Genomic DNA, 16,612 nt, shown 5'->3' with positions numbered 1-16,612 from the left:
TAATTAAGCGTTTTAATGATTTGGCTGATTAATCGAAAAAATAACAGATTAATCGATTATTAAAATAATCGTTAGTTGCAGCCCTACTTAAAATATTGTTGATGTAAAGGGCCTGTAGGAATGATGCAGGTCGGCTGTTTAAAATCAGCGCTATGAAAAATGTGGTTTGAATTTAGTCTAGAAAGGTTGTGGTTGGGGTACAATATGTAAATAAGCATTTCAGTAATGAGAGCCACATTCTGCTTTAGATGTCGCACCAATTAAATACCACCTGCAGCCCTGAAACTGTTCTAAATGTCACCAGATCTCAAATCAGGAAAAAATATTTAGAAATATATATTTTTTTGCCATCCTTTTGAAGCAATATAAATGTAAATATATGTTTGTGTTCTCTGTATTTAATGCTTGTTTTATACTCATCAATCATAATTATTTCTCTGTAACAAAGGATGAAATAGAGCAGCTTCAGACTTTTAATGGCAGCTTTGGTGGTAGCTTTCAGATGTCTTATGTCAAACTAAACAATATTATTGCAAATACATGGAAAATAAACATTACATAAAAAATTGAAGGCACCATGATGGATGAGTGGTTAGCACTGATTCCTCACAGCAAAACAGTCCTGGGTTTTTATTTTGATTTCTGTGTAGTTTCCATCCTTATATACCTGAACTATTAGAAGTCATTATTAGAAAGTGTGATAGTGAAATCCACACTTGACACATCATTGTGCATTTCCTTTTTAAAACACTTTTTACAAAATGTTTCAGACTTCAGATTTTCAGCTGGTCTCTCTTGCAGATAAGCTGTTAGCCCCTCCAGCAGCAGACAGTGACGGTGAGAGTGACGGCTCAGATCGTGTCCCCGTGCCCAGCTTTCAAAATTCTTTCAGTCAGGCTTTTGAGAAGGCACTTCTGCAGCTGGACAACGGTCCTGCTTCCTCACCACAACACGTGGTCGAACCAGGTCTGGCACTCTGAGAATCATTTTTCATGTTTAGGCCATTAAATGGCTCCAGTTGCACTCATCGCTGCGTGCTTTCTTTCAGATGAAAAGGGAGGAAAGAAGAAGAAGAAGAAGCAGACGCTTCTGTTCAGCACATCCATGGTTCACACAAAGTAGACCCAACTAAACTTCACTGGATCATAAGCTTCCAGCTGCTTTGTTTTTTTTTTCTTTTTCTTCCATGATGATTTTGTTGGAACTATGGAATTAGGTTTCAGTGTGTAGCCAAAGTTTACGCTGCTTTAGACATTGCTTCACAGGGTTGATGTTTGTTTTGCTGCTCTCCCCTCACTTTCATTTACATTAGTTTCATGTTGTGCTAGGACAGAGTTGTATCATCCTCTTGTCAATGAAAGCCTTATGAGTGACATGTAGTTCAGATGCAAAGTAAAAAGTTATAACAAGTTGTTCACTCTGATATTCAACATACTTTAGGCTTTCATGACTGTCAAGAGACATCGTTTCCATAATTRGACTGCATTGCATCTAGGACCCATTATTGTTGGGGGGGAAATGTTTTGGTGCTTCAGGCAGGGAGAAACAGTCAGCCAGCTGTAATGTGTTGCAGCTCTGAAACTTTCCAAACACTCAGCATTCAGACAGCATCAGTCTGTAAACTTGACATCCATTTTTCAGTGTTCATTACAGGTAYCTACTTAAAGCTGTTAGCCCTTCAGGACGCCAAATTTTGAAGATCGCAAAAATCAGAATTGTAGTATTTTGAGAATTCTACAAGAAAACATGTAAWACAGGCAAGTAACAGTATTGTACGAAAAGATAGATTCTGTAGGCTCTACAGAACATATTCTGCTTGGTCAAACCTGAAACACCCGCCTTCTTTTCWTTCAGTTTGTCCCGTTTCATTTGTTTGATTTCAAATGTTGAACTACTTTAAAAGTTTCCCTTTTATTTCTGAGTTGAAAATGTGTGAAGCTGAAGGGTGATTTTTAAGGTTGAAACTTAAAAAAAATTGGATTTATTTGAGGATTCTTTAATTTACCTATATTTTTTAGCAGGTTTATGGGCTAAAAACATAAGTTAGTATGTTATGAATAAAGATTTKTGCACAATAAAATGACTGAGCCGTTGCTTATTTAACTCCTGAAGTCACAATAAATTAAAGACCACTTATTGATGCAGTACTGTCTCTGCTCCACATGAGGGCCGTTTTGATAAACCTGCTTTATGAAGACATGTTAAGGAAAGGTTTTCAGASACAAAACTAGTAATCAGTACCGACCTCACTAGTTATTGTGTAGCAAACACGTRCATTTCACTCACAAATCAATGTTTATGTATGTTATGCTTAGGTACATTAATCTGGACGTAAATTACTAATTTAAGATGTTAATCCTTTATGAGTTCATGTCTGTAAAACTACCTATTTTAATTTGCTTAGGTGGGATYATTCTGACCAGTCAAATATCCTATTTGGTTAAGGTCCATGAAGTTGTTTATAMTGAGCACAATAGAAACCGGAAGTTGAGTCTGTATTGTCACAATATTATTTAAGTGACATGACTTGTGGTTCGTATTGACTTTGTAAATAATATTTTACAAATTAATATTCATTTTAAAGTTTTATATTTGTGTYTATGTCAAATAAAGACTAAGTAATAAGTATAAAACAGAATTTAACTCATATTAAATTTAATTTTGAAAGTATTTTCCGGAAGTTACATGTTCTGCCTGTTCAGCTGACTGCACTGTGGCAGCTAACCAGTCAGACTGCTTCCTCGCTGCTCAGCGCTGTCTACTCTATCCTGTCAACAACATTGCAACCTGAGACGGGATAGACAGTCGTTTGCCTGGCTAAGTAAACCTGCTAACTTAGCCACTCCGCTAGCCTCCGTGTTAACTAAGTGTCACGACTTGCAATTATCGCGCTGAGTTTGTTGGACATACCAGAGTTTGGAGTTGTTTCGACGAGAGAGGCGAGGAAAATCCCGACTTCGCCGTTTGGTAAGTTATCRCCACACAGTGGATCAAACAGCCAGCAGAAAAGACAGGTTCAGTCGGTGTTTCCATTTTGTTACTTCTTGAGTAGTTAGCTCACGGTTGCTAGCGAACAACTAGTAGTTAAAGCGTTTGTTTCCTCTTGTTTTTAAGTCAGTAAAGTTATCAAACAGCCCGGGATGGAGGTTTTCTCTGAATACATCACGTTCACGGTTTTCTCGGTAAGGTGCTGTTTGGTTCTGGGCAGGCCAACTTTATGTTTGGCTAAACTGGACCGAACCCTGTCCACTGTCAGGTAGTTGAAACGAGGAAGAGGRAACACTTGTTGAAATTCACAATCTAGAGCAGCTTTGTTGTAAAGTTGTTGTAACTTATTAAAGGATAAAAAGCAGACACGTGTTATTTATTCAGTTAAAACCCTGCTGTTCATATGTTTGGGCATCCCACAATTTAATAGTTTTTACTCTAAATAATTTTATTTTCATTGTGTCCTTGTGTGTAGGCAGCTATAACATCTGAAAACRAAGCAAAATCTAGTTTTGAGGTCAACATTTACAGTTGTATTCCTTTTATTTTTGATATAATTATTCATGATTAWATTAGTACAGAGAAGCATGACTTGCAAGCTAAACACTGGTTAAGTCCTTTTTGATGTCAGATGCAAACTTGAGTTGTTTTCATTTTGTAAAGTGCATGATGGTAGGTCAGTGTTATTAAAGGGAAATATCTTGAGATAAATGGTAATAGATTGGCTGGGGTGAAGTTGTAAGGGAAATTCCTTGTGTAACCTTTGTAGAACCGGCTGAGCCAGGTTAGACTTGGTAAATTTTGCTGTCAAAACACAACAGACTTGTGTGCAGTGTTACATTGGGACCTAATCATTTACACAAATGGTTAAAATCAAATAAACTTGTCTGTAACTTTCCAAATAAAAGCACATTAGTTTATCCTTTCCGTTGCTGCAACAAAAATGAACAGATTTGTATCATGTTTAGTTGTTGATGGTGTTAGTTATGACTTATGTAGGATACTTACTCCAATGTTTAAGCCTATATAAGGCAGATACTTCCCTAAWCCCTGCTGTGCAGCTGGACCCACCATCCCTGTGAATGTTTGACATTCCATCTTGGCAGAGGCGTTTCCTGTCAGCACGAAAAGGTCCCCTTTTTCTAACATTGCATTTTTTTTCTTTCATTTTTTAAATTTTTGTCGACTACATTTATGCTTTTTCAGCATCYTCTTGTGTGCTTATCTTTCGTTTCTTACGTAAAAGGACAGCAGGCAGGAGTGTTTTATAGCACATAGTTCCAACGTTCACAGATTGAATTTACATAGATATCCTGTTGAAGGGAGTGAATCGTGGAAAATCAGCCGTGACCCTTGGTTCAAATCTACAAAGTGAAAGCACAGCAGCGCAGGGTTAATGAATTTCCTGGAGCATTTTGTTGTATTTTACATCTGCACGTATGCCTTGGTCAGCTCCAGTGTATGGGCGTGACTTTCTGTTTACTCAAGTCTGTGTCAGTGGCCATGTTATCATCTATGTGCTTTGGTAGGATGGTGTGAGATCACCACAGTGATGCTGCCTTTTTTGTTAGACTGCAGTGATTTTTTCCTCTACAGTCTTGCTCTCTTTACAAATGAAAAGCTTGTGCGCTTTTTTGATTCGTGGTGTATTTCTTCTAGGCTTCTTCGACTCGTTCCTCCTGTGTGATATGACATCGCGGCTTGCTTTCAACAAAAGCCCAAGCTCTGCAGCAGACGGTTGACTTCTGGTCAGGTAGGACACGCCGACGCTAGGATTGTTTGTTGCAGTTTGTTCTAAAAGAACTTGGCTGCTCTGTGTAACAAAGCAACTCAACACAGCAACATGTGGGAAGCATTATCAGATGTGAGCAAGCCTCTTAAAGGGCCAGCGAAGGAGGACACAAGTTAATTTCTGTCTTTATTGCGACCACAGGTGATTATCACRGTGTGTCGAAAGGACTTTGTGACTTAATTTCCATTGAGCTTTGAACAGAATAAGGTTCAAGGAAACAAAAGTTTATTAAAGATAAAATGGTGTCTGTATTTGCAGTCTGATAAAGGTTTTCTGTGTAATCTTCCAGTCAACATGTAAAACTAACATGCCTGAATTACAACAAGAAATGTAACGTGACATTGTACAACTGTCCACACTTCCTTATTGTGGGAGATGCTGCCAAGATAAGGAGTTGTGATTACCACTACACCAGTATTTCAAGTTAGTCATGCACAGTTACAAGTTGACTTGATAAATAAGAATTAGATATGATGTTTTAGATCTCCTCCTAAAAGATTGCYATAAAGTTGAGGCGTGCAACGCCTCCGTGATACACAAGGCTAATGAATTCACCTCTCAGTCTGTAGTTACCTCATTGTCACAGTTCGTGTTTTAAGGAAAGTCCAGGTTAACTTTAAAACATTTAAAGTCAAAAAGTCAAAGTACGTTTTCTTAGTCTCTCTATTGCTTTGGATTACAGGAGCTCTGTTCCATACATTACACAAAAACATAAAGCACACACACGATAAACACATTACACATAAATTGCATAAAGATGACCTGACACCCTACCAAAACAGTTACAAGTACAATTTGTGTGCTTAAATAATTGTAAAAATAAAGTAAGTACTCTTGAATGTATCAAATAGGGCTGCACAATAAATCCCCAATTTATCATCGTCACAATAACGGCCTGTGCAAGAAGCAGATCGCAAAAAAAAAGCATAAATTGCAATAAATGGTTGGCACACTTTGGTTTGGTATTTGTGTTTCATCAGCATCAGTCTGATAAACAAAATGGACCAGAGATACCACATCAAATCATAATCACTCCTTCATGTTGTATAAATGAAGTGTTAGTTTGTTTTGTGCTRTGAACCCAGAGCAGAAAGACATCAACACTGAATTAAAAATTTTTTTTCATTTATCGCAAGTCATATCGTCATTGTAATATTAAGCACTGTTATCGCACATCACAGGTTTTCATAATATTGTGCAGCCCTACAGCACATTACTTGAGCTCACCACAACACAGTTCTTTTTTTTAAATCAAATGGAGTCATGTGTTCATTTCATAAAAAGGTAATCAGTGTGAATAATAACTTCATTCATTAATTTCCTACATTTAGTTTTCCAAGCTGTTGAATTTTAGAACAATTCATGTTTAATGGACCTGAACCAAAGTTATTAGACAAACGTTCTGTATATTTAGAGGTTTGAGTCACAATGAGGAAATCAGTACTTCTGACTGACAGAAGCAGTCAGTAAAAAAATTCTTTTAATGATTAAATTCAGCATTTTAGAGTTAACGTTTTTGTTCTAAAATTTTCATTTTAAAGTTGAAGTAAAAGAAACTTGTCATGGTTAAGACAATAAAACTAATGTTGCTTGAAGTCATAGTTAAGTTTATTACAGACACGGTGTGACAGATTTTGACTCTAATGCTGCMAAGTAAAATTTATATACAATTAGGTTAGTTTGTTCTCTCGTAATGCCAAAAAGGGGATACAAATCTGTGCCAGACTTATTTTAAAATGTGTTACAAGTAGTTTTTCCTCTAAGACAGATAATATAATTACATATTATAATATAATCAGTGGTTTTTCATAGACATATTTACAGGGTTTTTTTTTTTTTTTTTTTTTTTTTTCAGGATGGCTGCTCAGGTAGAGGTTCAAACTGGGGAGGTTGGGAGGACAGTGGCTGGTGGACGACCCTACCTGAGTCCTCTGACTGACTCCAGGAACAAAAGCCTCAGTGACATCCCTTCTATCAGTGAATCCCATATCATTGTATCAGAAGCTGACAAACCTGCTCCGAGCCCCAAGCCACGACTCACTCCCAAACCATTTGCTGTGGAGAAAAATCCCACTATTAAACCCATATTGGCTCCTAAACCCCAAACCAAACCCCGACCAGAGTCGACACGCCTTGCTGGATGTAAGCCAGAACCGCCAAATACGCCAAAACCATCACCGAAACCAGTGTRGACTAACCCTAACCGCCCTGCCTCTACTTCCTTTAGAACGTCTAATAAGTTGAACACAGGACAGACAATCAAACCAGTAGTCCAGCCCTTTAAACCAGCCCCTCCCATTGACCTTGCAGAACCCAGTAAACCCACCCGTCCTGTGCCAGRTGAGCGGCAGAAACCTGCTGCATCAAGCTTGGCCTATTCCAAGAGCCTTAAAACACTTTCACCAACAGAGTGGTCTGGAACTACTGAAAAGCAACACGGGAGTAAGCAGAATGGACCAAATAAAGGTGGAACCTCCGTAACAAGAGCTAAGTCCATGGGTTCTCTGTTTGAGGTAGGAAAGGAAGAGGAAGAGGAGGAGAAGAAAGACAAAGTTCAGCCAGAAGGATCTGTGATACTGCGACCCCAGCCCCGAAGCCCGAGGCCCAGACCTGTTTCAGCCATTTTCTCTGACACTCCAACTAAGACAGAAACTCCAGACCCTGCTCCTCGTTGGACCGGGAGACGACCCCTTTCGGCAGACCTGACGTCCAAGTTTGAGTCGATTGGTCTGTCTCTGCATCGTAAAAGTCCCAAAGAAAATACAAAGGAAAACACTCCAACAGAGAAGGCACCTCCACCGGAGAAAGAGCAAGATAAAAGTCCGAACATCTCCACACCTGAAAGCACTGGAGGTGTAGCCATTCCATCTGTCCTTGACCAAAATGATTACAAAGCTGAAGAAACTACTGTAAAWGATGCTGGCATCAAGTCACATGTTAGTCATTTCCTTGATTCATCGTCCCCTCTGGGGGTGGGTGCTTCAGGTCAAGATCTTCCCTCTCCAGTGCAGCCGGGTTCTGAACCAGCAGAACCATCAGTGGGTGTTAAACAGCTRATCAAGCAACTGACTGAGGATGCAACACCGACTCAGAGTCCTGTCTTAAAGCCAACACCGAAGCCCCGCCCCTTACCTCTTGATCTTACTAAAAGGTAAGAACCTCACTGATGCCTCACAGCTTTGGTTCATTGTCTRCGTGCTCCAGCGACATTGTCATGCATGGTTTTTGACTTGTGTGATATGTATTCATCAGGTTTTCATCTGAGAGGTCACCAGACCTCGTTTCAGTCACTGAGGCTGCAGACCACATGGGAATCAGCAAAGACCCTCAGACAGGGGTAAGCATGGRCCTAATAGTTCTACAATGAGGTTTTATTTGAGTTTAGTCTGTTTTTAGTAGACAAATCAGAARGACACTGAGAAGACATGTWATGGCTTACTGCCTTAGAAACTTATCTTTTAATGAGATTTACACTTTTTATGTACGTGTAATTGCACATTGTAATGTAGACCCATCCACACCAAGTAACAACACAACAGTTAAAAATGTCCTTGTATGTTATGAGGCTTTTTTTCTATCTTTGGCCCACTGGAGAATAGTTTGAGGGTCTGGCACTGAKTTACCACCTCGATTGTTCAYCGATTTTTGGAAATGTTCCTACAACATAGTTCACCAATTTAGTTAAACTGTCATTAGTTAGACCATGGAAGCGGTGAAACAGAAGTGCCGCACAAAGGAACAGAAATTGGACCCATTTTTACTTCCATGTTCAAAAATATGGTGGATAGCACTGGTGCTACAGAGGTTGCTGGTTTTATAGCACAGAACAACAACAACAAAAAAAAACCCCAACAAAAACAAACAAACAAAAAAACCATAAAATATGTGTTAGAGTTTCTTAAAAACCAGTGTGTATCATAACAAAAGAAAGCACTGAAAGTTTTGTTCAACCTTCAGTGGGTTTTGGTTAAAAAACGTTTATACAGTGTATTCAGGCCAGCCAAAATTGAAAACATGGCATTTTTCAGGCCACTCATGACCACAAACCTTGCTTTTTTTCTAAAAAGGATGCAGGTTGAACATCTAATTATTTTTTAGATCTTTGGCTTGATGGGAAAACAGTTTAGTTTTAAAAATTCCTTTGAGACAAAATTTGAAGTAACTTGCTGTCACACGAGAGTTCTCCACAAAAAAATAAAGCACAGACACACATCCCTGCTATGTTTTTTAAAAGGCTAAGTTTCTTCATTTATTTCCATAATTTTTCAATTAAATGGCCATAAAAAAATAAAATAAATAGTTTACATGCTTGGTTTGGCTGGGGACTGGGACACATCCACCTGCCTGAGTTTGTGTTTTAAATGCCCCGGGCAGTCAGGCAGTGGTATTTGTTGAACCCTGACAATATTATTGTGATTAATGTGCACTGTCAATGTAAACCAAAGAAAGCCTAGGTCAATTCAATTCAATTCAATTCAATTCAATTCAATTCAATTCAATTCAAAAATACTTTATTGATCCCAAAAGGAAATTAGGTGTTGTTGTAACTCATTTAACTAAAGAATTATTGTAGATGCTGATGGCTGTGGGCAGGAAAGATCTTCTGTAGCGGTCTGTATTACAGCGAAGTTGAAGAAGCCTCCGACTGAAGACACTTTGTCTTTCTATGACAGTCTGATGAAGAGGATGGTCAGGGTTGTCCACAATGTTCTTGATTTCATGTAAAATCCTTCTTTGCACCATCATCTCCAGAGATTCCACAGTCGTCCCCAGAACAGAACCAGCCCTCTTTATCAGGTTGTTTAGCCTTTTAGGGTCATGGTAAAAAAAAAAGATATTCTAGGAAAAAAATAAATAAAATCAAAGTCAAATGTACAAAGTTGTGAAACCGGAGACATCTAGAATAAATCATCCCCTGTGGTTCTCGGTAATAAAACACCCAAAGAACAGACGCATGAAAACAAATCCTTTCAATAAGGCTTTGATTGGTGCTTCAGCACCACACCCAAACAATTGAGGTCATCATACACGGTCCTTTCAGACCGCAAGAACCTTCTCACAGTTCTTACAAGAGGTTCTTCCAAAAGGGTTTTTATTTTTACCCTGCATGAACTGTGTGCTGACATTTTATTTAGCTTCTTTTATAGAACATGTTTAACTTGTGTGTGATCGTAAGAGCTTTATTTGCACATTACAGTGTGTGATTGGTTCACTCAGAAACATACGTAATTGATCTTAGAAGGTGAACTCTCACCCATCACCTGTCCTATTTAAAATTATATTTTAAACAATAACCTGAGGAGCTGAAAAAGTTTTACTTTTCCAAAATTAAATAATTACAGATATGAAGTATAGGCTCTACACTGGCCTGTGTGCTAAAGTAGAAATACATTTGTATACAGTGCAAGCAAACAGGAAACGGATCAAGCAAAGTTTCAGAAAATATGATCAAAAAATCACAGTAATCAGCCTGAATTGGATAGAAAGAGCAAGACATTTTACTATTTATTGAGTTCAAAAGCAAAAGCGTTTTTCTGTAGGGTTACAGATGGATGACTAATAGTGTTTATTCATTTAAAATAAGTCTTCAAACAATTATAGGTGTCCTGAAACATTTCTTTATTCTTTCAGATTTTTTAGTAAATGAATTCTCATTAAAGCTCAGAACGACAGATTTCCACCAGTCATCAGCTCTTGACTGGATCCAAATGAATTGTGAAAGCAGGGTTTTGTAGCAGTAGGCAGCAATGCCTGAAAAATAAACCGTATGCATGCATTCTAAATGTTAAACATTATTGCATTCAGATTAACATTATTTGCAGTCTGCTTTGTTAGCTGAGATATGCTCTTCTCTCAGCCTCTGTAGCATTAATAAACAATCTGTCAAAAGTGTTTTTGCTTCATCACCCTCTTTGCAATTTGATATTTATTACCTTTAAAATACACAACTCTTTTAGCTCATTCAGCTCATTAAACCCTAAACAAAACAAACGCACAGCTTCAATTACGTCATTTGTTTTCAGTGGTGGTGAATGTTACACAGGAGACGTGATGCTTTCACACTTTTTACTGACTGTTATCACAACATTTCTTTAACTGTATGAATGCAAATGTATAAAAGACACGGTTCTTATATCTGCTCTTTCTGGGAAGTCAACCGTTATTATGACCCTCAGAAAGTCTTTAGGACTGTTGGGCCAAAAATTTGTATGAAACAAGGAGTTAATTAAAAATAATATTACATTAGTAGGGCTGCCACGATTAGTCGATTAGTCGACAACTAATCAATTATTAAAATAATCGATGACTAATTTAATAATCGATTAATCGTTTTCTTTTTTCTTTTTTTGTTCTTTACTTTGTTTTTCTCTCCAAACTGCTTTGACACCTTCCACTGCCACCTCTGCCTTTCTGTCCTTGACACACATGCACAGTAGTGGTAACTGGGGTAGGCCGTGGACGTCACAAGACATTATACAGACAGGCTCTGGTATCATGGCTACCCAGCAACGGAGTTCAAAAGTCTGGGATCATTTTAAGAAAAAGAGAAACCTGTGCAATATCTGCAGAGCAGAACTTGCCTTCCACAGCAATTGTTTTTAGTTAGCATATAGCTAAAATCTAACCATGGTTATATAATAGCAGCTGCATTCTGGCGCGATAAATTGTATGTTTTATATTCAATTAAAAATATGATCCGATTAGTCGACTAATCGAAAAAATAATCATTCATTAATCGATTATAAAAATAATCGTTTGTGGCAGCCCTACACATTAGTAAATGTTTGTTAAGCTAAGTTGATTAAATAAGTGATAATTGTTTCTATCGTGTCTCATTCTGTTATCAAGTCACATTTGCTGATTGTTCTGATGATGACAAATATGATCTGTTCAAAGGGTAAATCGAATTACTAATGTAGTTAATAATGTTGAAGCTATCTTTCAGTTTGCTTTGGTTCATAAAAATGTATTGTTTTTGCTTCATAAACCACTGTATGCTACAGTTCAAATGAGTGATCATTTCAATAAGTTTAGCAACAGGATAAGTGTCTGCTCAGTAAGGCTGCAAGTTTTTATAGAGGAACAAAAAAACTTTTAGATATTTTCCACACAACTCTAAAGAGTAATGAGTTATTTTCAAAGTATATTTGTTTCACAAGATTGTGTTTGAAAGAAATGCACTGTGGTGTTAAATTTAGTGAAAGTTCATCAAATAGATAAGCTCAGTTTAATCTGGATGCATGTTGTGTGTGAGATGTTGTGTTTTCTAACTATGTCTTTGTTTTTGTAGACTGAAGAGTCAGCTGTCACTCCCAATGACCACAAGATGTTTTTGGATTTTCAAGACCCTCCAGAGCAGCTAAAGAATGTCCCCACTCCTGAAGGTTCTGAGGCTGGGCAGCTCTGGGCTGCTTCCAAGGAAAATGATGAAGCACTCACGGTGCGGGCGTCCTTGTTTGATAATGTTGTGGAGAGGCAAAAGGTGTTGATGATAGAACAGGGCGAATCTGCAAACACAGCCAAGGACTCACTCAGTAAAAAGGAAGAAGTAGAGGACATAGGGACTCTGGTCACTGCCACCTACAAGGAACCTGTATCTCCTTCAGGTCCTCTCCGGGTGTCTCATGCGTTTGACACAATGCAGGCAGTGGAACAGAACAGGGCAGTGAGTGAGAGCGTCCCTGTGGCCCAGTGGGAAGACAAGGCCATGACCCTCCGATCGAGACGCTCAGAGGCCAACAGGTCGGCGGTGGACAGGAATGAACCAGCACAAACACAGGCAGCTACAGCACCGAAACCAGAAACACAGCCACGATATCTCAGAGTAGGGGCGTTACATAAGTGGACCACCTCATATCTCGATGGAGATGCAGGTCCTGATGTAGGGGCATTAAAGGAATCGGAACGGGAAGGACAAGTGGCTTTGGATAAAGGTCAAGACAGACAAAGAGTGGGGTACCAGGATGAAGTGTCTGCACCCCCTAAACAATCAAAAGTCCAGCCGGCAGAAGAACAGACAAAACCCAGGGCGACTTACTTTGCTCTGACTGGACAAATGCAGGAGCCGTCTTCTCCTGGAGATGGAGGAATAAAGTTTGGGGACACGCCCTTTGATGACTTCTGTGTGAGAAGTGGCTCACAGGGAAAAGTTTTTCCAGCGAGAAGGAATCCCTTGCTAGAAGAAAGCTTTGGGAAAACCTCTCAATCTTATGAGAAATTCGAAGAATTTATGCTGAGGAACCCTACCTCGTCCGTGGACCTCCGGTCACAGATATATGAGCAAAGCAGGGAAGAAACAACAGAAGCTGACAAGCTGAGAGATCAAAGATGTGAGGCAGAAAGGCTCAGGGCCAAAGCTAAAGAGCTTGAAAAGGAAAAACAACGAATGAAGGAGTTGGAAATGCAAAAACACTTTCAAAGGCAACGGCAGGAAGCACTGGAAAAGGAGCGTGCATTGGAAAGACAGAAACAGACTGAGCTTGAAAACCAGAGACTGCAAGAATTGGAGAAAAAACAAAAGAGAGAAATTGAAAAAGAGAGACAGCGGCAACTCCAGAAAGAAAAACAAGAAGAACTGGAGATGAAGAGGGAGGCAGAAAGGGACAAAAAGCGTGAAAAGGAGAAGCAAAGGGAAGAAGAGCGACAGAGAGAGGTGGACCAGAAAAATCAGCTAATGCAGGAGATGGAGAGAATGAAAGAGATGGAGAGACAACAAATGTTAGAGTTTCAGAAGATGAAGCAGAAAGAGAAGGAGATGCAACAACTTGTTGAGTTTGAAAAGCAGAGACAAAGAGAGAAAGAAGCAGAGAAACTAAGACAGATGGCTTTAGAACAGGAAATGCTTAAACTGAGAGAACTTGAAAAAGAGAAGGCAAAAGAAAAAGAGATGGAGATCGAGCGCCTGAAAGAGATTGAGAGAGAGAAGCAGAGGGAGCTGGAGAAACAAAGACGAGAAAGAGAGCTTGAAAGGGAGAGGCAACGACAACAGGAGGAAGAGAAGCAGAGACAGCTGGACGAGGAGCAACAGATGATGGAGGAGATGGAGAGAGTTAAAGAGATGGAGAGACAAAAAGTTTTAGAGTTTCAAAGACAGAAGCAGAAAGAAAAGGAGATGCAACAATTGGCTGAGTTGGAGAAGCAGAGACAAAGAGAAAAGGAAGAGAAAGAAGCTGAAAGACTGAGACAGATCTCTTTAGAACAAGAAATGCTGAGACTGGAAGAGCTTGAAAAAGAGAGAGCGAGACAAAAGGAGATGGAATGGAAAATGCAGAAAGAGCTGGAGAGACAAAGACAGCAGGAGTTAGAAAGGGAGAAACAGAGACAGCTAGACTTTGAGAGGCAGCAGATGGAAACAGAGAGGCTGAGGCGAGAACAGGAGAAGGAAAGAAAGAGAAAGGAGGAGCTGGAAAGTCTGAAAGAAATGGAGAAAAGGCAGCTGCTGGAGTTTGAGAAGCAAAAACAGGCAGAGAGAGAAAAACAACATTTAGAGCTTGAGAAACGCAGACAGAAGGAGAAGATGGAAAAGGAGGAGGCAGAGAAAATGAGACAAATTGCCAAACAGCAAGAAGCAGAAAGACAGAGGATAAAAGAGAAACAGAAGAAAGAGGAGCAGGAGAGGCTCAGACTGGAGTCGTTGGCCCTCAGACCCAAAGTTCTGGATCTGGACACGGTGCTCAGAAATGACCTGTTGTCTAATCCTCCTCGCAGTGATCCTGCCACACGCTGGAGGGAGCCTTACAAACCTGCCATTCTTGACATCGACTCCTTCACGCCTCAGACTCAGCCCTCCTCGAGTAAAGACATGTTGGCTGTGTCTGGTATTCAGGGGCTAGCTGACGAGTCTGGAGTCAGGCTACAGCCCACACCTGAAAGAGATGTTAACTGGAAGTTGCCGTCAATGACTGCAGTAGGGTTCTCCAGCCCCACGTGGACAGCATCTCCTCAGGATCCTTGGGAGCTACGACCTGTTGAGGCACCGGTAGCCAAGCCCATTGAGCCCCAAAAGTCCACCAACAAACTCAGCCCAGAAGAGCTGTCTTTCAAGCAGGAGGAACCGGCCCCACATCCACAAAGGAACTGGTCCGCTTTCTTCAATGAGTCTCTCTTCTCAGCTTCTTCTCCCGGAGCAGGCCCAAAAACTGTGAACGCGTCCCATGAACTGTCTGGCAGCACTGCTGGAGAGCAGGTCTGGATCCCAAAAGAGCTTCAGTCTCCACAAAAGAGCAGAGTAGAGACCAAGAACCACAGAAGGTCCCATGGATTCCAGGTGAGTGTACTAAATGTTTTTGTTGTCATGACTGAACAACCATGTGCTTACACTCCTATCTGTTTCTTTGTTAAACTTTGGGTATATGGAAATGTCTTTTAGTAAAAAGTKCTCTTCAGGATAGTGAATTAGAACACTAAAGGTTATTTCATCATGCAGAACTGTCCAGGCTTACAGCAGACATTTACATACGATTTTAGTGATCCAGTCACAAAGTTGACTTTGTTATGCTATAATGTCATTCCCTCGTTCATGAACGTTTGTCCTGAATCTCCTGTGGTAGTCATTTGGAGTTTCAAAAAGGCTTGCTCGTACAAAGCCTATTTATCCAAAGCTCATCCCTGGAGATCAGACCCTAGCTGATGATGTGAAATGATATGTTTTACAGATGATGTGGTAGCTTTGGATCATGAGCTGTGCCACGCCTTCACCATACTTTTTTTCTTTCAATCGTTCTGTTAGAGGTTGATCTTGGTTTCATGTTTCCAAAGAGTGGTCTTCCAGAACTGTTTTCACAGCTTAAGGATGGCTTGTTTCACCTACGTGGAGAGCTCCTTTGACCACATATTTTTTTCAAAGAGCAATCTTCCACACCTCAAATCAACTCCTGGCCTTCTTTTTTTATTTATTTATCTCAATTGTGAATGACATAACAAAYGTATTGRCCACACCTGCCCATGAAATAGCCTTTGAGTCAACTGTTTAATTACATTTGGTTCATTTAAAAGCAGTATGGGCACACGTTAAGGAGTTGAACTCCTATAACCCTCAAATGAAAGTTGAAAGTCTGGACTTTATGTCCATGTCCATTAAATAACTATAAACTGAATATGTTTCAGTCAGAGGTCTATAAAGTACTTGAAAAAAAAAAAAACTAAGTAAAAGCAAAAATACCTTAACAGAAAATGACTTTGGTAAAAATAAATGTCACTGATGAGAAAACTACTTAAAGTGTTTCTTACCCCTCTGTGAAAAGATAACTCCGCCCCAAGGCGAAATTTGAAAAATGCATCAAAGTGGGTAGAGGAGGGGTGGGGTTAGAGAGCAGAGGTGTGGCCAGGARGAGAGAACGTGACAGGCAGCTAGCATTAGCATAATTGATGCTACATGGAGAGTGACCACAGTATCACAGATAGTTACATCTCTAAACGGTCTGAGGTGGAGMATTTTTCACCCTCCTCCTCACCAGAGGCAGAGAGAGACTTGATCAAGTCAGCTCAGTCTGGGACTGACTCATGTTGGCTCCGTGGATCAGGACATGAAGCTTCAGCAGCCTCGGCTGAGCTCTGTCCGCCTCATACCACACCAGCCCCGGACAGAGGAGGTGGAGCGCTCCGACAGCCTGACAGAAAAAAATAAAAGCATACAGCTGCTCACAAGATCGCTAGTTTAAATCAGAAATAAAAGAGTTTGGTCATGTTTGACTGAAGTTCGGTCCGGTTCGGGCTGCAGCTGCACAGAGAGAGAGAGAGAGAGAGAGAGAGAGCAGCGCAGCAGTCAGCTCCTCTCCACCCGAGGCTGAAGGTCAACAGACGATCATGCTAAGCTTGCTAACTGTTCCACCC

The 16,612-nt window shown here is 40.0% G+C and overlaps 2 protein-coding genes across 2 annotated transcripts in view; both read left to right on the top strand.

Moving 5' to 3' along the window:
- Nucleotides 1–2,083, top strand: part of rnf10 (ring finger protein 10) — a gene marked incomplete at its 5' end in the record, with an annotated part of 9,337 nt that extends 7,254 nt beyond the window's left edge. The window contains 2 exon segments of the mRNA XM_014029311.1: nucleotides 802–966; nucleotides 1,049–2,083. Coding sequence (XP_013884765.1) covers nucleotides 802–966; nucleotides 1,049–1,122 — 239 coding nt within the window. The 3' untranslated portion in view covers nucleotides 1,123–2,083.
- A 691-nt stretch (nucleotides 2,084–2,774) lies between these two features.
- Nucleotides 2,775–16,612, top strand: part of si:ch73-138n13.1 (protein piccolo) — a 35,455-nt gene continuing 21,617 nt past the window's right edge. The window contains exons 1-5 of the mRNA XM_014029309.1: nucleotides 2,775–2,967; nucleotides 4,648–4,741; nucleotides 6,636–7,931; nucleotides 8,033–8,117; nucleotides 12,072–15,047. Of these exons, the coding sequence (XP_013884763.1) occupies nucleotides 6,637–7,931; nucleotides 8,033–8,117; nucleotides 12,072–15,047 (4,356 nt within the window). The 5' untranslated portion in view covers nucleotides 2,775–2,967; nucleotides 4,648–4,741; nucleotide 6,636. The remainder of the gene's footprint in view (nucleotides 2,968–4,647; nucleotides 4,742–6,635; nucleotides 7,932–8,032; nucleotides 8,118–12,071; nucleotides 15,048–16,612) is intronic.

This window comes from Austrofundulus limnaeus, unplaced genomic scaffold (assembly GCF_001266775.1).
Source record: "Austrofundulus limnaeus strain Quisiro unplaced genomic scaffold, Austrofundulus_limnaeus-1.0 Scaffold882, whole genome shotgun sequence".
NCBI lineage: Eukaryota > Metazoa > Chordata > Actinopteri > Cyprinodontiformes > Rivulidae > Austrofundulus > Austrofundulus limnaeus.
Note: the sequence above shows the minus strand (reverse complement) of the source record. Positions and strands in the feature narration are given on the sequence as shown.